Below are 20,815 nucleotides of genomic sequence, written 5' to 3'. Positions count from 1 at the left end.
CCCCCAACTCCAGATGATTTTCATGAAAACAAAAGCACAGCTACCCACCACCATGTAGACAGCACAAGGTAGCAGCAAGCAGCCCTGGCCCACGTCCAGCCAGCTCCTTTCCCTTTTCCAACATCTCTTTTCCCACTTCCTTCTCATCAGGAGATGTGCAACTCAGCAAATGCCTTTCTAAATCCAGCAATCCCACTCAGCAAGAACAGTGGGGAATTTTTCCCATGTCGACGGTCTTGATTGTCATGAAAAAACTCTCGTTCTTTGCCAGATCATCAGTGGCCATGGCAGTGCCCGAATCTGGCAGTCTGGGGAGAGCAATCCCCTAACACCTTGACTCAAATTTACTTGTTGTCTTTGACTATGGCAGTAACAGAATTCACAGCTTGCTAACTCACAAGCATGGTGTGACCTTATAACCAGAGCCCGGGGAAGACACACAATCCATTTAGCCCCCATGCCTACAACATCAGTTAGGATCCCTCCTAAAGCCAAGAGGATCCCTCTTAGGGAAGGCTCAGGCTTGGAAACAAGTTTATAAATCAGCTTCTCATGGTTCTATTAAACTTATTTTAAGTGTAGGTCTGACCATTATGAACTCAGATCCAAACCTTTGGATGGCTATTGAGAGGTAGGTCTTGAAAAACATGTGTACTGATGTCACCATCATTTCTAGTATATTAGGATACTGGGATGGGAGGTTGATTTGCTCTCTGAACTTCCCTCTAGGTGAGTGTCTCGCATAGACACACAGGGGTTTGTTTTCATTCTTTCTGATGGCTTTAGGTCTCTGATTGGGTCAGCTGGCATCCTAGCCTGAGCTGGGACCCTGATACCCCCTCTCTTTTGCTCCTAGGCAGCCTTCCCATTCAAAGTTGGTTTATCCAGAGGGCAATTAACTCTCCATCTATCAGTGCTCCCACAGTTGAACAGAACAATAATAATTAGAGTTCATAATGATACCCTGAGGCACTGAAAAAAATCCCTCAGTGCCTTCCAAACTATCTAAAAGTTATATTGTGCTCGGTAGTTTTAGTGTTAAGTGTGCATTATAATGTTCTAATTTATTTTCTCAATCTTTTAACACACGTGTAAGACATTGCAAATTCTTTGAAAATAGGGCAATCCTTTATGGAATAGTAGCTACCTAACTCTGTCATTAAAGTTATATTTTGAAAATACTGAGACTATCTTGAACATCCTCTCCTGATTTTTTGTTTCTGCTCATTCTCTCTGGACTCCTGTTCTTCCTCTCTATTCTTTCTTCGTTTTCCTTTCTGGCCCCTCTTCCTCTGCCTGTCCTTTAAATGTTAGTCTTCCACAGTATCACTCAGCTCTAACATTCTTCCAAGACAGTTTATCATCCATGTCCATCAGCTAATAACTTCCAAGTCTGGGTCTCTAACCTTGACCTCTCTCCTTAGCTTTAGACTCACTCATTCAACTGCTTCTGGACATCTTGGTTTGGATGTTGCACAAGTGCTTCAGACAACATCACAAAAGCCAAACTCATTACCTTCTCCCCTAAACTTCTCCTTCTCCTCTTCTTGGAGCCCCAGTTCAAATGATTAATATCACCATCTGTCCAATTGCCTGGGTGGTCTGAAGGGGTCCCCTTCCCCTCTGCTCCCATGGCATTTTGTGCATACCCCAAATCCTGGCACTCATCATTTAAATGGTAGCACATATTTGTATGTCTGTCCTTTCACTAAAACACAGGCTCCTTGGAGACAAGGAATTTATTTACTGTTGTATCCCCAACACCTAGCACTTTGCTCAGCATGAAGTAGATACTCATTTGTTGAACTGATGGATGAATAATTGTTTGATCAGCACTGTGGGATCACAGTGCTTCCAAGGCTTCCTTATTTTTATCCCTTCGCCTCACAAAACAAGGCAGACACTTCCCAAGCTGGGCTATGTTGCCATCCAGACAGGCCCAAATAAGTTCCTGGGGAGGTGAGTTTTCAAAGTGATCTTTGAAGCTAACCTTTCAAATAGCCAAGGAATGTGCTCTGTCATGAAAGTGGTCTATTTCCCAGCCCAGGAAAATTCCCTGGTTCTTACAGGCCTGAGTAATATGCATTAAGTTTAACATGCGATGCTGCTCCTGTGCTAGAAGCACTGAGTGTTAAACTAGTACTATCTCTAAGTAGTAGTGATGCTTAGTTATTGGTCTAAAACATTCTCAGCTGATATTTATTGAATGGTATGTGCCCAGAGCACTATGCTATATGCTTCACATGTATTGTCTCGTTTAATCCTTACAAAGATCTTACGAGATGAGTTTTGTTATTTTCCCCATTTTACAGATGAGGAAACTGAATGAGGCACAGAGGCCTCGAGTAATTTTCCCAGGGTCACACAAATACTTTAAAGGAGTGTAAATGTAACCCCATTTTTATAGTTAAATCAAGGATTTAAACTATATTTAATTCCTTAAATTAAGCAATCAAAGGATTCCATTTCTTTTCTTCAGATGGTGTCCCAAGATGGACTCAAGTGAATTTCTCGTAACCCTTTTCACTGCTTAAGCCAAGATGCCCTTTCCCCTTTCGTTCTGGAGGCAAGTAATCAATTATACAGTACTAGAAATGTAGGCTAATTAGAACTGTGAGATCTGGCAATCCTGCTAGAAAACAAAATAAAACGAAAAATCATTGTGTTATCAAGAATGCACAATCATTTAAATATATTTCTTTAGAACATCATCTCATAGTTGAAATGAGCTTGTCTCTTCTGTAACAAGGTTGTGTACTGACCAGGCCCTAGTTTGTATTGCCCAGGAAGCCCTTTCTGTTAATGATGTCACCAGTCACAGGTCATTATCGAATAGCTCTTTTTTTTTTTTTTTTGCGGTACGCGGGCCTCTCACTGTTGTGGCCTCTCCCGTTGCGGAGCACAGGCTCCGTACACGCAGGCTCAGCGGCCATGGCTCACGGGCCTAACTGCTCCGCGGCATGTGGGATCTTCCCGCACCGGGGCACGAACCTGTGTTCCCTGCATCGGCAGGCGGACTCTCAACCACTGCGCCACCAGGGAAGCCCTCGAATAGCTTTTGATCAATAATCCCTGCTACACCCAGACACACACATCCCTTGAGTGGGTCCTTTGGCCTGTCTTCGAACTTCCCACTCTCACCATGGCTCCTCAACCCTGCTCAGTGAGCGTCAGAATCATGTCTGAGCTTATTTTAGAAAACACAGACTCTTGTCACTAGCCCAGACTTAACTGATATATGTCTCCAGAGTTGGGGCCTGACCCTCTCCATTTTTTTTTTTTTTTTTTTTTTTTTGCGGTATGCGGGCCTCTCACTGTTGTGGCCTCTCCCGTTGCAGAGCACAGGCTCCGGACACGCAGGCTCAGCGGCCATGGCTCATGGGCCCAGCCGCTCCGTGGCATGTGGGATCCCCCCGGACCGGGGCACGAACCCGCGTGCCCTGCATCAGCAGGCAGACTCTCAACCACTGTGCCACCAGGGAAGCCTGACCCTCTCCTTTTTAACAAGAGTCACTGGGGATGGATGCAAGTCAGCACTGACCACTGCTCTTGCCACTCCCCCCAGTCATCTCATCCAGCCTACGGCTTCCAACTCTCTCTGTCTCTAGCCAGGCCTCTCCTGAGTTCCAAGCCCCTCTCTCCAGCCATCTCCCCTGGACAGCATCACTTGGATGTCCCATAGGCACCTTAGACCAGCACAGCTTTGGGGCTTTACGGGGGGACTGCCCTTAAAATGTATTGATAGCTCTCTTTTCCTGACTGAGATCTGAACCAACTGGGAAATTAGCTCCAAAAGTCAGCAGTCCAAAATATCACCCTGATTACAGAGAAGCAGTAATTTGGAGACTAGAGATTAGGAGAATGGGCTTGCCAGTTTCCAGCCTTCAAGTGCAGGTCATCCAGGTGTGCAGAGAGGACCCGTGCTCTCAGCGCTCAGGGATGGAGAGGCAGGAGAAAAGGAGTGGACCCCTCACACTAACTGCACCCTAAGCACTTCACTCTAAGAAACATGGAGAAATGGCTACCGCCTATTAACCCGGTAACTTACTCCATCTCAGGACGGGAACAAGGACTGGACAAAAGGCCAGCAATATTTTGGGGAAAGTCCTTCACAGAAGCAGAGGAGTGGGGAAGAGGCATCCCCCTCTGACAATGTCCCAGCCAGAAACCTTAGAGCCATTTTGTTGTCTCCCACTTTCGCATCCAATAGGGAGCAAGTCCAGTCCTCTTTTCTTCACTTGCTCTTACTGTGTAATTGAGGCTTTACAATCTCTCAGCTGTGTGACCACAAGTTTCTGACTGTACTTCCATCTCCAGCCCTGCACACTGCAATCAAACGATCTTTTGAAAATGAAAAACTGATCATGTCACACACATGCTTAAAATTCTTCAGTGGTTCTCTATTCCCAATAGGTGCTTAAAATTTGTTGTTGTTGTTGTTTTTAAAGATTATGAGGCCAAAGAGCAAGTAATGAATGGACAGTTTTCTGACGGCCAAACGTAGAGTCTAGACCGTGGGGCATGAGGCTGGGGAGGAACAATGAAGTAGGGCTTGTAAAACTAAAAGTCCTTGAAGAGTCTCTCCTCCACAAGAGGAAAGCAAAGTCTGAGTAGTGTTGATGCTGGGGATATCTGGGCTCAGGGATGAGAAGAGCACTGGCCTAGCTGGGGTGATCCATGCTGCAAATGTGGACCACCATCTTGGAATGATGACGTCCAAATGCCTCATCTGGATTATAGCACCCAGTTGTTATTTAAGCAGAAGTGGGGTGAGTACCACTGCCAGCGAGCTAAGGGGTCAGGACCAGCTTTGTCATGGGGTAAAAACTGATTTCCTTTACAGGACACCGGCGGTCTATGTGAAGTGTCTCTCGTCTACCTTACCATCCTCATGTCTCATGACACCTCCCAACCAACTGCCCCTTTGCCCCTCTACTCTTAGAACCTGAACTTGGCCGAAGCTGCCTGGCTGTTTAACACCTCCAAGCCTTGGCTCATGCTGTTCCATCTACTGGAAAGCCTGTCCTTCCCCATCTGTGCCTGCCTGGCAAACTCCTATAGAGATACACTCTGTGACACTTCCAGTCACGCCCCAGGCAAATGGACCACCTCCTCTGCTGAGGCCTCGCTGCACCCCATGGAGGCCTCTTATAGAACCTGCAATGTATTGTACTATTAAGTGTGTGTCTCCCCACCCCCACCCCCCGGCCATTAGTCTGAAAGCAACCTTAGGGAAAAGACTTTGGCTGATTCTGTTCTATCCTCAGTGTCTAAACCCGGACTGGTACTTAATCTTTTTTTTTTTTAATTTTTTTTTTATACAGCAGGTTCTTATTAGTCATCCATTTTATATACATCAGTGTATACATGTCAATCCCAATCTCCCAATTCATCACAACCCCCCACCCTACCCCCTACCACTTTCCCCCCTTGGTGTCCATAGGTTTGTTCTCTACATCTGTGTCTCAATTTCTGCCCTGAAAACCGGTTCATCTGTACCATTTCTCTAGGTTCCATATATATGTGTTAATATGTGATATTTGTTTTTCTCTTTCTGACATACTTCACTCTGTATGACAGTCTCTAGTTCATCCACGTCTCTACAAATGACACAGTTTCATTCCTTTTTGTGGCTGAGTAATATTCCATTGTATATATGTACCACATCTTCTTTATCCATTTGTCTGTCGATGGGCATTTAGGTTGCTTCCATGACCTGGCTATTGTAAATAGTGCTGCAATGAACACTGGGGTGCATGTGTCTTCTTGAATTATGGTTTTCTCTGGGTATATGCCCAGTAGTGGGACTGCTGGGTCATATGGTAATTCTACTTTTAGTTCTTTAAGGGACCTCCATACTGTTCTCCATAGTGGCTGTATCAATTTACATTCCCACCAACAGTGCAAGAGGATTCCCTTTTCTCCACACCCTCTCCAGCATTTATTGTTTGTAGATTTTCTGATGATGCCCATTCTAACTGGTGTGAGGTGATACCTCATTGTAGTTTTGATTTTGCATTTCTCTAATAATTAGTGATGTTGAGCAGCTTTTCATGTGCTTCTTGGCCATCTGTATGTCCTCTTTGGAGAAATGTCTATTTAGGTCTTCTGCCCATTTTTTTATTGGGTTGCTTGTTTTTTTAATAATGAGCTGCATGAGCTGCTTCTATATTTTGGAGATTAATCCTTTGTCTGTTGATTCATTTGCAAATATCTTCCCCCATTCTGAGGGTTGTCTTTTCATCTTGCTTGTAGTTTCCTTTGTTTTGCAAAAGCTTTTAAGTTTCATTAGGTCCCATTTGTTTATTTTTGTTTTTATTTCCATTACTCTAGGAGGTGGATCAAAAAAGATCTTGCTGTGATTTATCTCAAACAGTGTTCTTCCTATGTTTTCCTCTAAGAGTTTTATAGTGTCCAGTCTTACATTTAGGTCTCGAATCCATTTTGAGTTTATTTTTGTGTATGGTGTTAGGGAGTGTTCTAATTTCATTCTTTTACATGTAGCTGTCCAGTTTTCCCAGCACCACTTATTGAAGAGACTGTCTTTTCTCTGTTGTATATCCTTGCCTTCTTTGTCATAGATTAGTTGACCATAGGTGCTTGGGTTTATCTCTGGGCTTTCTATCCTATTCCGTTGATCTATATTTCTGTTTTTGTGCCAGTACCATATTGTCTTGATTACTGTAGCTTTGTAGTATTGTCTGAAGTCAGGGAGTCTGATTCCTCCAGCTCTATTTTTTTTCCCTCAAGACTGCTTTGGCGATTTGGGGTCTTTTGTTGTCTCCATACAAATTTTAAGATTTTTTGTTCTAGTTCTGTAAAAAAATGCCATTGGTAATTTGATAGGGATTGCACTGAATCTGTAGATTGCTTTGGGTAGTATAGTCATTTTCACAATATTGATTCTTCCAATCCAAGAACATGGTATATCTCTCCATCTGTTGGTATCATCTTTAACTTCTTTCAACAGTGTCTTATAGTTTTCTGCATACAGGTCTTTTGTCTCCCTAGGAAGGTTTATTCCTAGGTATTTTATTCTTTTTGTTGCAATGGAAAATGGGAGTGTTTCCTTAATTTCTCTTTCAGATTTTTCATCATGAGTGTATAGGAATGCAAGAGATTTCTGTGCATTAATTTTGTATCCTGCAACTTTACCACATTCATTGATTAGCTCTAGTAGTTTTCTGGTGGCATCTTTGGGATTCTCTATGTATAGTATCATGTCATCTGCAAGCAGTGACAGTTTTACTTCTTCTTTTCCAATTTGTATTCCTTTTATTTCTTTTCCTTCTCTGATTGCCGTGGCTAGGACTTCCAAAACTATGTTGAATAACAGTGGTGAGAGTGGACATCTTTGTCTTCTTCCTGATCTTAGAGGAAATGCTTTCAGTTTTTCACCATTTAGAATGATGTTTGCTGTTGGTTTGTTGTATATGGCCTTTATTATGTTGAAGTAGGTTCCCTCTATGTCCACTTTCTGGAGAGTTTTTATCATAAATAAGTGTTGAATTTTGTCAAAAGCTTTTTCTGCATCTATTGAGATGATCATATGGTTTTTATTCTTCAGTTTGTTAATATGGTGTATCACATTGATTGATTTGCATATATTGAAGAATGCTTGCATCCCTGGGATAAATCCCACTTGATCATGGTGTATGATCCTTTTAATGTGTTGTTGGATTCTGTTTGCTACTATTCTGTTGAGGATTTTTGCATCTAAATTCATCAATGATATTGGTCTTTAATTTTCTTTTTTTGTAGTATCTTTGTCTGCTTTTGCTATCAGGGTGATTGTGGCCTCATAGAACGTGTTTGGGAGTGTTCCTTCCTCTGCAATTTTTTGGAAGAGTTTGAGAAGGATGGGTGCTAGCTCTTCTCTAAATGTTGATAGAATTCACCTGTGAAGCCACCTGGTCTTGGACTTTTGTTTGTTGGAAGACGTTTAATCACAGTTTCAATTTCATTACTTGTGATTGGTCTGTTCATATTTTCTATTTCTTCCTGGTTCAGTCTTGGAAGTTTATACCTTTCTAAGAATTTGTCCATTTTTTCCAGGTTGTCCAGTTTATTGGCATAGAGTTGCTTGTGGTAGTCTCTTAGGATGCTTTGTATTTCTGCAGTGTCCGTTGTAACTTCTCCTTTTCATTTCTAATTTTATTGATTTGAGTCCTCTCCCTCTTTTTCTTGATGAGTCTGGCTAGTGGTTTATCAATTTTGTTTATCTTCTCAAAGAACCAGCTTTTAGTTTTATTGATCTTTGCTATTGTTTTCTTTGTTTCTATTTCATTTATCTGTGCTCTGATATTTATGATTTCTTTCATTCTGTTAACTTTGGGTTTATTTGTTTTTCTTTCTCTAGTTCCTTTAGGTGTAAGGTTAGATCGTTTATTTGAGATTTTTCTTGTTTCTTGAGGTAGGCTTGTATAGCTCTAAACTTCCCTCTTAGAACTGCTTTTGCTGCATCCCATAGGTTTTGGATCGTCGTGTTTTCATTGTCATTTGCCTCTAGGTATTTTTTGATTTCCTCTTTGATTTCTTCAGTGATCTCTTGGTTATTTAGTAATGTATTGTTTAGCCTCCATGTGTTTGTGTTTTTTATATTTTTTCCCTGTAATTGATTTCTAATCTCATAGCGTTGTGGTCAGAAAAGATGCTTGATATGATTTCAATTTTCTTAAATTTACTGAAGCTTGATTTGTGACCCAAGATGTGATCTATCCTGGAGAATGTTCCATGCGCACTTCGAAGAAAGTGTAATCTGCAGTTTTTGGATGGAATGTCCTATAAATATCAATCAAATCTATCTGGTCTATTGTGTCATTTAAAGCCCGTGTTTCCTTATTAATTTTCTGTCTGAATGATCTGTCTGTTGGTGTAAGTGAGGTGTTAAAGTCCCCCACTATTATTGTGTTACTGTTGATTCCTTCTTTTATACACGTTAGCATTTGCCTTATGTATTGAGGTGCTCCTATGTGGGGTGCATATATATTTATAATTGTTATATCTTCTTCTTGGATTGATCCCTTGATCATTATGTAGTGTCCTTCTTTGTCTCTTGTAATAGTCTTTATTTTAAAGTCTATTTTATCTGATATGAGTATTGCTACTCCAGCTTTCTTTTGATTCCATTTACATGGAATATCTTTTTCCATCCCCTCACTTTCATTCTGAATGTGTCCTTAGGTCTGAAGTGGGTCTCTTGTAGACAGCATATATATGAGTCTTGTTTTTGTATCCATTCAGCAAGCCTGCGTCTTTTGGTTGGAGCATTTAATCCATTCACATTTAAGGTAATTATCGATATGTATGTTCCTATGACCATTTTCTAAATTGTTTTGGGTTTGTTTTTGTAGGTCCTTTTCTTCTCTTGTGTTTCCCACTTAGAGAAGTTCCTTTAGCATTTGTTGTAGAGCTGGTTTGGTGGTGCTGAATTCTCTTAGCTTTTGCTTGTCTGTAAAGCTTTTGATTTCTCCATTGAATCTGAATGAGATCCTTGCTGGATAGAGTAATCTTGGTTGTAGGTTCTTCCCTTTCATCACTTTAAGTATTTCATGCCACTCCCTTCTGGCTTGTAGCGTTTCTGCTGAGAAATCAGCTGTTAACCTTATGGGAGTTCCCTTGTATGTTATTTGTTGTTTTTCTGTTGCTGCTTTCAATAATTTGTCTTTGTCTTTAATTTTTGCCAATTTGATTACTATGTGTCTCAGTGTGTTTCTCCTTGGGTTTATCCTGTATAGGACTCTGCACTTCCTGGACTTGGGTGACTATTTCCTTTCCCATGTTAGGGAAGTTTTCGACTATAGTCTCTTCAAATATTTTCTCGGGTGCTCTCTCTCTCTCTTCTCCTTCTGGGACCCGTATAATGTGAATGTTGTTGTGTTTAATGTTGTCCCAGAGGTCTCTTAGGCTGTCTTCATTTCTTTTCATTCTTTTTTCTTTATTGTGTTCCACAGCAGTGAATCCCACCATTCTGTCTTCCAGGTCACTTATCCGTTCTTCTGCGTCAGATATTCTGCTATTGATTCCTTCTGGTGTAGTTTTCTTTTCAATTATTGTGTTGTTCATCTCTGTTTGTTTGTTCTTTAATTCTTCTAGATCTTTGTTAAACATTTCTTGCATCTTCTCAATCTTTGCCTCCATTCTTTTTCCGAGGTCCTGGATCATCTTCACTATCATCATTCTGAATTTTTTTTCTGGAAGATTGCCTATCTCCACTTCATTTAGTTGTTTTTCTGGGGTTTTATCTTGTTCCTTCATCTGGTACATAGTTGTCTGCCTTTTCATTTTGTCTGTCTTTCTGTGAATGTGGTTTTCGCTTCACTGGCTGCAGGATTGTAGTTCTTCTTGCTTCTGCTGTGTGCCCTCTGGTGGATGAGGTTATCTAAGAGGCTTGTGCAAGTTTCCTGATGGGAGGGACTGGTGGTGGGTAGTGCTGGCTGTTGCTTTGGTGGGCAGAGCTCAGTAAAACTTTAATCTGCTTGTCTGCTGATGGGTGGGGCTGGGTTCCCTCCCTGTTGGTTGTTTGCCCTGAGGCGACCCAGCACTGGAGCCTACCTGGCTCTTTGGTGAGGCTAATGGCGTACTCTGGGAGGGCTCATGCCAAGGAGTACTTCCCAGAACTTCTGCTGCCAGTGTCCTTGACCTCACAGTGAGACACAGCCACCCCCCACTTCTGCAGGAGACCCTCCAACAATAGCACGTAGGTCTGGTTTAGTCTCCTATGGGGTCACTGCTCTTTCCCCCTGGGTTCTGATGTGCACACTACTTTGTGTGTGCTCTCCAAGAGTGGAGTGTCTGTTTCCCCCAGTCCTGTCAAAGTCCTGCAAACAAATCCCACTAGCTTTCAAAGTCTGATTCTCTAGGAATTCCTCCTCCCATTGCCAGACCCCCAGATTGGGAAGACTGACGTGGGGCTCCGAACCTTCACTCCAGTGGGTGGACTTCTGTGGTATAAGTGTTCTCCAGGTTGTGAGTCACCCACCCAGCAGTTATGGGATTTGATTTTATTGTGATTGCACCCCTCATACCATCACACTGTGGCTTCTCCTTTGTCTTTGGATGTGGGGTATCATTTTGGTGAGTTCCAGTGTCTTCCTGTCGATGATTGTTCAGCAGTTAGTTGTGATTCTGGTGTTCTTGCAAGAGAGTGAGAGCACATCCTTCTACTCTGCCATCTTGAACCAGTCTCAGTGATCTTGGTACTTAATCTTGTTTGACTAAATATTCTCTAAGCCCCAATGTAAAGCTAATTTAACAACTATTAGCACCATTAAAATGTGCTATTGATACTCAAAAGTCTATCTTATCCCAAGAAGTTTTTGGCAACACAGTGTCATCTGTTCAGGTTTGCTGAGGATAGCCAATTGCTGAAGAAATAGGAAGACTATCTCCTTGGCTCAATAAGAAGGTTTCCAATGGGGGATGTTCTCTTTCCTCAGGTTAGCAAAATCCCCCAGCAATATAGCCATCATGATGGGAAGCAAAGCAGCATGGGGATGATAGCAGAGGTCCCAGGCCCCATTCTCTGGGCATGGAATGACCACAGCCACCTAAGTGTCCATGCATTTATTTTAATGCACCTGAAGACCCAAATGGTTGCAAGGTGAATTAAGGACCTTTTTCAAATTAACCTGGTATTTCATTGATCAGAACTCTTTGGAGCAGTGATGACCAGTATTCTTAATGATCACCCTAGTCACAGATGATTAGGTAACACCCAGTAGTTTTAGCATTGAGTGTGCTGCCACGTTCTCATTCATTCATTCACTCATTCCAATATTCAGTCAATGGACCCATAAACCTCGTTACCACATGTGGATCACAGAAGGCAAAACTGAGTGGGTAAGATGGGAGAGTTGAGCAAGGAAACATGTTTAAAGCCCCCGTGTCTGTTCTACATATGCATCATCATTTTGTCTGAGACATTATGAATTCTCAGAACTGCAGAAACACGTTCAGATGTAAATATAGAGAACACATCCAGAAGGCAAATACAGTTTTGATTTTCCACGTCAGCATCAGCCTGCATAACTAGAAGATGCTGCATGACACCAATAGGGAATTACCAAGTCTCTCTTGTGCAGAGATACTGCCCATTCCCACACTACTACTGGTGGGTCTCGTCTCTGGCACTGGGCAAGCAGGCAATGGCTGTAGCTGATGCCATCCTGATACCCCTCACTCCACTTCCATAATCTCAGTTTATCATCTGACATTCTCGAACCTCTTCCAAAATTCTATATCTGTATTATGGGTAATGAATGAAAAAGAGAAGTCTTTGGTTTATGTTTGCATACACTTTTAATCTTTTCTCTAGTAGGTTTTGCTTGTGCAGGTGTAAATTGTGCCCATCTTGGCCCAGAGAAATAGAGTTTGTCAATAATCTATACAATGAATATCATCAAATCAATTACTTTCTCTGATCTTTATCCATGCAACAGGTAAGAATCTGACTGTGTGCTACCAGCATTCAGTAAGGATAGCTGAGAGTAGCAGAAGGCAAGCTCCAATATTTCTTTGTCAAATAATCAAGTTCCCTTTAAAGAGACCTATCGAAAATAAGTCAATAATTTAAATTTAATTAGCAAGCCATTTGCAAAAACAATCCAACATTCATTCACCCTCCTCACAGTTCCAGGGTCTGACATTTTCTTCCCTCCTTACTTGACTCAAAGATCTTTTTTCACTTGCTGATTTACTCAGAAGGCCTGTTTCACCTCCAAGTTTTAAAGCCTAAGAATTTAATTTTCAGTAATCTATTCATTTAAAACATTCTCTTGACCATAAAATGATTGCAACCTGTAGTTTTTCTTACAATGGCAATTCCACTTTCCTGTTCAATCTATCATTACAATTATCTTGGTTTTCAGAGAAACTTGACAGGTTATATTTAAGAGGGTATCAAAATTATTCAAGAGTGAAAATGTTCCTTAAAAAGTAGAAAACACTTATGATTACCAAAGGGGAAGGGGGGAGGGATAAATTAGGAGTTTGGGATTAACATATATACACTACTATATATGAAATATATAGATAGCCAACAAGGACCTACTGTATAGCACAGGGCACTATACTCAGTATTATGTACTAACATAAGGGAAAATAACCTGAAAAAAATATATACATGTATAACTGAATCACTTTGCTGTATACCTGAAACTAACACAACATTGTACATCAACTATACCTCAATAAAAAAATAAATAAAATAAAACTTTTTAGATTGAAGTAATCACATGAAAAAAAGTAACAAAATGTAATTTGGGATTTCATTTTATTTTCCGAGTTTTACAGTATAAAAAATGTAACATGTAAAATGTTTTACAATTAATTGGAATGGGGGACCCAAAAGAGAACAAAATAACTTGGATGCCAGGTACACTATGCCCCTCATAGACTCTAACATTGTTACTGATGTTACAATGAAAAGAGGTTCCACTGCGTACATCTTATGAATATACGTAAATGTACTTGGGCAGATGGTTGCTGGTAGTGTAATTCATTCATTCACATGTTTGCAATGTCTCAATAGAGCCCACCACCTAGTTTGTACAGGAAGTCACACTCAGACTTTGTCATACATATCTAGTGATTGTGCATTTTGCTAACCAGCAGAACTTCCCTTCTGGTTACAAAGTGCAGTATTAACTAATAAGGGAGAATGAAAAAGACCCCTGGCCACATCTTTGCACAAACAGTTATGGCCCCATCAGATAGACAGATGGTTTTGTCACTGAAGTTGCTGGGTTGATACTGGATTCTAAATCCAGAAATGTAAAGTCCTTTCAACACAAAAGTGATGGTCAAATAAACTTCCCTTGAGTAAGACCTGGCCCCAGCCTCTCTGGTCTTCTCCCAAGCATCTTTGTTGAGGAAGTGGTCATCACAACATGAGTTAATTCACCACCCCAGTGAGCCAGTATCCACCACTGCCCTCATCCTGGCTGGTGTCCTGCACTCTATGCAATAGTTGTCATAAACAACTGCTTGGAAATCAAATTTTGTTAAACATGTCATAATTTAGGAGTCCCAGAGGACTTTGCTATTTAGTTAAAGCCTACTGTGAATCCATTATAAAAATAAGGACTTATCAGCAAAAAGTTTGGATTTTTTTTTAGAATGATGATCAACACTAAGTGAATATTCCATTATTTCGGTAACTGAGGGGCGCTGGCAAATGGAAAGCAACTGCCACCTCTCTCCACCTGGCCCCTGGAATGGTGATGGTGTATAACTGTTTAAATTCCCTACAACATGAATTGAACTAGACTTGACACCCGCAGATCAGATGCCCGGGTCCTACTACTAATTCCCTGAGCAAGAGTCTCTGGCCTCAGACATGAAGCTTTCCCAAGGTGAGGGCTTTTGGGGGTTTAAAAACTCCTAAAGGATGACCTCCTTCAGAATGAAAGCTCATGTGCACAAGGGAAAGCTCAGATAAATACAAGCAAATACAAAACCAGACACTGCACATTCAAATATTTTTATCCAAGTATTATTTCAGTGCCAAAAGAAGTGCCAAAGACACTCAAGAGAAAAGCCTGGGAATTGGTCACATTTGTCCCCAAGGCTTAAGAGTGTTTTTATCCCACTAAAACAAGGACAAGACACTGATGTTTTCAAGCTGAGAGACATATCAATTGTAGATTCCTGGCGCCATATTGGGAGTAACATTTCACCGTGCTGCTTCAGGTGTCAGAAATCTGTTGTTGTGTTGGGGAGACTAAAACAACCCATTGAAGAGATTTATGTTACAGGTGAATCAAAACAAATTGGGTTATCTAAGTAGAAATGGGGCAGGCCTGGTAAAAGGGACACAGAGTACTAAAATCTAATTTTATTCAGTAGTTATACGTTCCCTATTTACCCTCTGAAAATGTGTCCTACTCGTTCCTAATAAGCAGCAATGCTGAGAGGTGTGTCATCTTTCCTTTCCTATCCTCTACTGAAAGCAAACAGCAGGAGAGAAGGTAGTTTATGCACAACTAAACCAAAACCTCAAGACTTTGGAATAGCGAGAAACAGTGTGCTCAGAGTCCTGTTTTATGCCTAGTGATTAAAACTCTAGAGGGCAAATGTGGGGAAAATAGTGGGATGCAAAGTGCTTGCTGAGAACATGAAGTCAAGGATGGAGGCCAGGGGCTCCAGTCCCAAACCTCCCTAGGCTGGGCTGCAGGCAGTCCCTCTCCCACCCCAACCAGTGGAAGCTGTTGGGGCATAATGTTGACAAAGCACCAGGAAGAGGCCTCCTCAGATCAGAAGGAGGCCAGGTCAGCCCCTGCACACCTCCCCAAGGTGCACACCTGCCCAAGCCAGCAGGGTGGGAGTGGAGGGGGAGAGGGGCAGAAGCCAAGGGTGGCTGCCACAACAATAGCACCTGAGTCCCCCAGCAGGTTCAGCGCTAGCAGGGCTGGTTCTCCTAAGGGAAGGAGGATTCTCAAGTTCTTTCCATCAAAATTCCTGAGAAATCTGCCAGCACGGCGGAGCAGCTTTCCCTGGAGCCACAGCTCTGGTGCAAACCCGAGGTCAAAGAACAGATGTGACTCCACCTCCAACGAACCCCCAATCCCAGGTTTTGATTCAAGGTTAAGTATCCTCAGGTCTCTCCTCCACATCCAGAAAATGCCAAATTATTTAGGTAATACTTCAAGGTACAGTGACCGAGGGATTGGAATCAAACATTAGATTTGAAATTTCATTTATTAGCCATGAGATTTTAAGCAAGTTCCTCCCTCTCTGATCATCCCTCTTCTTACCTGTAAAATTCAGATTAACACCTACCTTAAAGGAATTCACATTTTAAGACAACGCCTAACATACGATACCTGATAGATACATATTACCCTTCTCTTCCTTCTTTGACCAAAATATATTTTGTCAAAAATGTGACCCCAAATCTAATTTTCTGGGCATCTACTTGGTTAAAGCTCAATATGTAGATTTCAACGTAGTGTCTAAGGTACCTTATTCACTACTGCACTGAATACCATTCAAAAACTGTGCTATGGGCTTAAGAATAACTCATATTTTATTTTTAATGGCTTATGACCACAAGGTTACATAGCAGTAAATTCACAGTAGTGATTTATTTTTTGTAAAACAAGACTCACAAAGCACAAACACTACCCAGAAATACTTACATCGCTTTACAATTGCAGGGTGTCTGCTGGACTATTTGAATATTATGGCACCATTTCTGTGCTGCTTTTAGTAATCAATATATTTTTTTTAATGAAGCTCAATTTTTAAGTTATATTGAGAAATCTATGGTAAGGCTTCCGGGGTAGTGAAGTTGGAGCAGTCATTATCATGGAGCTTGACTTTTCTTTCTTTGTTTCTTGCTGTTTTCAGGTCATAAAGTCCTGAGGCAAGAAAGTCTAATGGACTTGCCTACAGGACAGCAGGCTCTCCAGAAGACTCTGCTGTGCTAAAGCCATTTACTCCTGGGGAGAAGCCAGTGTAACCTAGGGGAAGGAGTAAAGGAGGGGAGGGAGAAGTATCTGGCTTTAGAGTAACCTCCCAGAAGATGGGTGCTGTTAGGATATCTCTGAAACACAGCGCATATGTAGAAACACATGCACTTTCACACACTCATCTATATAAACACATCCACAAGTTATTTGTGTACCCATCTGTTACAGATTAACACAGATGTTCAGATGGCTAACATAAACATGCCGTCCATCTGGTAATTACACTCAGAGAAATGCTCACATATATAGAAACACACACCCACAAACAAATAATGTGTCCCAGTGTAGGGAGCCTTCCACAGCAGGGTTCACACAGATGAGAGTAAACCAAGGACTTGATTTTGCTGATTTCACTGGGCGGCTGCTACTCTCAACTCTCCTGGGAGAAAGTAAGGAGGGGCAGGGTCATCAGTTTCTGTCAGCCTAACAGGCTCGTGGCTTCCCACAGGGCTACAGCCTTATCTATATACATGCACACCAAAGCGACCAGGAGACACAAGAAAGAGAGTACTCGACTACCACCAACTATGGTGAAGACAGCGGAGCATCTCATGCCCACCCAACACACATCCGAACAGCCACAGTCTCCCCACTGCAAAGGAGGCCCGAGCTCTGGCAATGAGCCGCAGCACAACACACACACACACACACTACGGCCACTTTCCTCTATCCATTGGCTGTACAGAATTTGTCCTGTGCATAGACAGAGGACAGAGAGGAAGGAAGGGAGATGATGACAGCTGGGCAAAAAATGGTCAAGCATTTTCTCTAGGGCCTACTTTAAAAACTTTCGCAAAACTATTACACGTTTTAACTTAACTGATAATGCAAAGGATGGATCAATCACCAAACCTTAAAACCCCTTCCAGCTCTAAGAATGCAGACTTCAATGTTTAGTTCATGGACGATTAAAAATGTCATTATCTTCAAAAGCACACACTTAAGAACAGAAACTATCTACTGGTTACAACATCACCAGGGAAGAGAACGACCTCAGACATATACTCCTCATTAAGTTTTTCTACTCCTTACTGTTTAACGTTCACATTTTAATAACAGGTTGAAAGTTATAGAAAATCTATAAAGATTTCAGGCAAACAAAATCTTGTATCCTCTAATGTGAACTTATCTTCTAATTCTACTAGCCCAGGGCACAGTTTACTCCTTTTCAAAAGAAGAGCTTATTGACTGCAAGAACTGAAAAGGACTGTGTTCAATTGTATGATACAGCTTTTCTGAAAACTTACATTTAAAAAAAAATGCCATTTACATTGTTCCCACTGCACCAGTAACTCAAGCTATTAAGAGTTTGCAAGTGCAAAGGCTTGATACAAAGATCCTGCATTTTATTACGTTGTTCTTTGGAAAAGGACTCAATACAAAGTCAGTGTAAAAAAATCAATATTCAATTTAAAACAGAAACAATAATTTCACAAAGTCTGACATTCTCCTATGCAAAGACTGGGAGAGAGAGAGGAAAGAAATTCCTTAATTTAAACCTTTCTTCACCCTGCTGGGAAGGCAGGCACCAAAGCCATGAATCCAACTTAACCCCTTCTGGACTGGTAATTGAGGACAGGGTTGTAAGCACAGTTTTTTAGAATGTTGATGGATAGTGTCATTGTTACCCATATGAATATACATGTATGGCACTTCTATTGCTGGGTTTCTGATGCAGCAGCCTCTGATACATTTAGTCTGGGACAGTATAACCTTTATGCAGCCAAAGTCTCTTATACATTCACCATCCCTTGCCCAGTCTCCCAAAATATATTCCTGAGAAAGACATTATCAAAAGGAATGTCCAGCTTGAAGGGACCTAAAGGCAAAACTAAGAAGAACAAAAGCACCATGGTTACATGGTATGTGTTTTTCATAAACGGAAACCATGTAGTTAAATAGTATGTCTTGGCTCCACACCATGGTTTCTCCTTCCTGCTTTTCCAACACATCTTCTTGTTGACCTGAAGGCTGTGGATTCAAGAACGCTGTTTACTTTTTCAGGTACAGGTGTGTGACAAATATCGAAAGCCAATTTTGGTTTAAGACAGTAATAACAAACACTGTACCACTTGTGGAATGCATAAACCAGAAAGGGTACATGCGAACACGTACGCAAAGAGCATCTGACAGGTCATCCATGGCTATAGCAAGGCGACTGGTTACCCTAAACACTGGGGAAAAGCGAGAGTGAACACTCTGCAAAGGTTTGCCGTGGATACAGGAAGGCAGATGGAGGAACTGAAGCCCGCTGCAGGGCTCTGTCCGTTGGCGCCTCCACTCGCCCGGCCCGGCTGCTCCCCTGGGCCCGGGCCCAGGCAAGCCCACTAAAACCATCTAAGAAACAGACCAGGCCGGCCTCATTCTGGATCACAAGCTCGGCTCCCTACTTTCCTTTCCCCAAATGCTGCAGCTTGCCCATTCCCTCTCCTCACTTTACTGCCAACTACAAGTGATTTAGCACCAGGGCCTAAAGGAGCCCCTGCCGGGTAGTAAGGGGCGGAGGTGATGAGCACACAGTGACGGTGGTCAGAAGTCAGGGGCTGGACGCCGCAGCTGTCCCTTGGCAGGACAGCTTGCTATGGAGCTGTGAGGACGTATCTCCCGGGAAATGGAGGCTCCGAGCTGAACTTGCCAGTCCCTGAGTCACAGCGTGGGTCTCCCCCTGGTGGGTGTGGAGCAGTGGGGGGAGGGGCTCCTGCCGCAGCCTGAAAGGGACATCCTAGCTGGCATGCCCTCCCTGGGACCTACCTGGGGGGTACTTCACCCTTCCCTACGTAAACAAACAATCCGTGGGGCGGCCCTGAGGCCGTGCATGGAGCCCGAGGGCACACGTGAAGAGGCAGGTCCTGGGCGGCTCTGAAGGCTGGGCTCCCTGGCCGGGGCTGCCAGCCAGGTAGGGTGTGGTGTGTTTTGGGGGGGTGAGGGAGGGATGCAGTGGGGTCAGGTAGGCCATCACTGGGTTGGGAAAGGGCTACCTGCTCAAGCTGGTAGGCAAGCAGGTCAAAACCGGGGCAGGCAGATTCTCTCTTTGGGGAAAAAAATAAAATCATTAAGAGCTGTAAACTGACAGTGCACGTTTGTCACTGCGATCTTTCTCTGCAGAACCTAAGGCAACAGAGAACAAAGATGAAGGCAGGCGTTTCGTGAACAGCCCGTGGCGCCGGATGTTTACAAACACGTGTGGACATGTCCTGTCTGGTTCCCTGAAACAGGACAAAGACGTGTCCCCAGAGGCCCACGAGTGGGATGGCCAGAAGCCAGGGCAGGGCTGGGTGCTGGACGAAAGGCAGGGACGAGTCGTAAGGCGAGGTTCCCAAGAACCTCCAGCTCCGCTTTGGTTTGCAGCTGTCACAGAAACGCCAGGGAACGGCTTCTCGAGACGTCCCATCCCCAAGTCAGATGTCATCAGTCACTTTTTTCCAGGACGGACATCTTCTGCTTCCTTCCAAATAAAGTGCAGATGGTCAAAGGACCCTGGTCTCTCATCTGCCAGTTCAGTCAGCAATGAAGAATAATAAAAACAAAGATGCCCCTCTGGTATACATATATATCTCTCTATATATTCTTTTTTTTTTTTAATAAAGCCACAAATATAGAACTTTTAAACTGACGTCTCAGACTGTAAGCGAAGGACAAATCTGTGAGACTTGGGGTCTATGAACTCTTCCGACAGCATGATGAACGGAATTTTCTTCACATTGACTACGAGGCTGAAGTCCAAGCATTTGAGGACAAAAACGAGTCCATCCCGCAGCCCGCTGGTCACGGCCTCATCACTGACGAGCCGCCACTGCATGGCGAGCCAGTGCTCCCGGTTGTACTGCAGCGTGGGACCCGTGCTGAGGTACCGCTCGAGGAAGGCCTGCAAGGACAAGTGGAGATGCTGTTAGGGAGGGAGCACCCGCTCCAGGCGGTGCTGCTGGGGGCTGCCTGCTCTCACTCCTGGGAAAACATGTCCTCCCAACAAACCAGGATGGCCCCGCAGATCACACCCAATTCCATCAGGCCTGCCCCACGGAGTCCTTGCTGGGGAGGGAAGGCTCCCCTACTTTCTCACTCTCCAACCAGAGGGTGCCAACAGTGGTAAGCACAGAGGCGAGGGAGGCAGGGTGGCTGGTACCCACGTCTGCCCAGAAGCCGTGGCTGAGGCACCAGCCGCCTCTAAGGGCCTGGGTCCCACGGCCCAGGCCATGGCTTGTACCTGTTCATAGGTTGGCCTCCTCCCATCCCAAGAGCTCCTCGGGGCAAGTGCCAGGCACGGAGAAGCACTCTGGGAATGTGAGCAGAAGAAATACAGGGATATACCTGCACACACAAAAACGCATGCTCTGCCCTTACTG

General features: G+C 43.1%; 1 protein-coding gene across 2 annotated transcripts in view; it reads right to left on the bottom strand.

The window, feature by feature from the left end:
• Positions 1-17,797: 17,797 nt before the first annotated feature.
• The window catches only part of VANGL1 (VANGL planar cell polarity protein 1), a 49,612-nt gene continuing 46,594 nt past the window's right edge, over positions 17,798-20,815 (bottom strand). For both annotated transcript variants that reach the window (XM_082616471.1, XM_082616472.1), the window contains exon 8: positions 17,798-20,337. In XM_082616471.1, coding sequence (XP_082472597.1) covers positions 20,077-20,337 — 261 coding nt within the window. In that variant the 3' untranslated portion in view covers positions 17,798-20,076. The remainder of the gene's footprint in view (positions 20,338-20,815) is intronic.

The sequence above is a fragment of the Mesoplodon mirus genome (genome assembly GCF_964341445.2).
Source record: "Mesoplodon mirus genome assembly, chromosome: 3".
Lineage (NCBI taxonomy): Eukaryota > Metazoa > Chordata > Mammalia > Artiodactyla > Ziphiidae > Mesoplodon > Mesoplodon mirus.
This window is presented reverse-complemented; position numbering and strand designations above follow the sequence as displayed.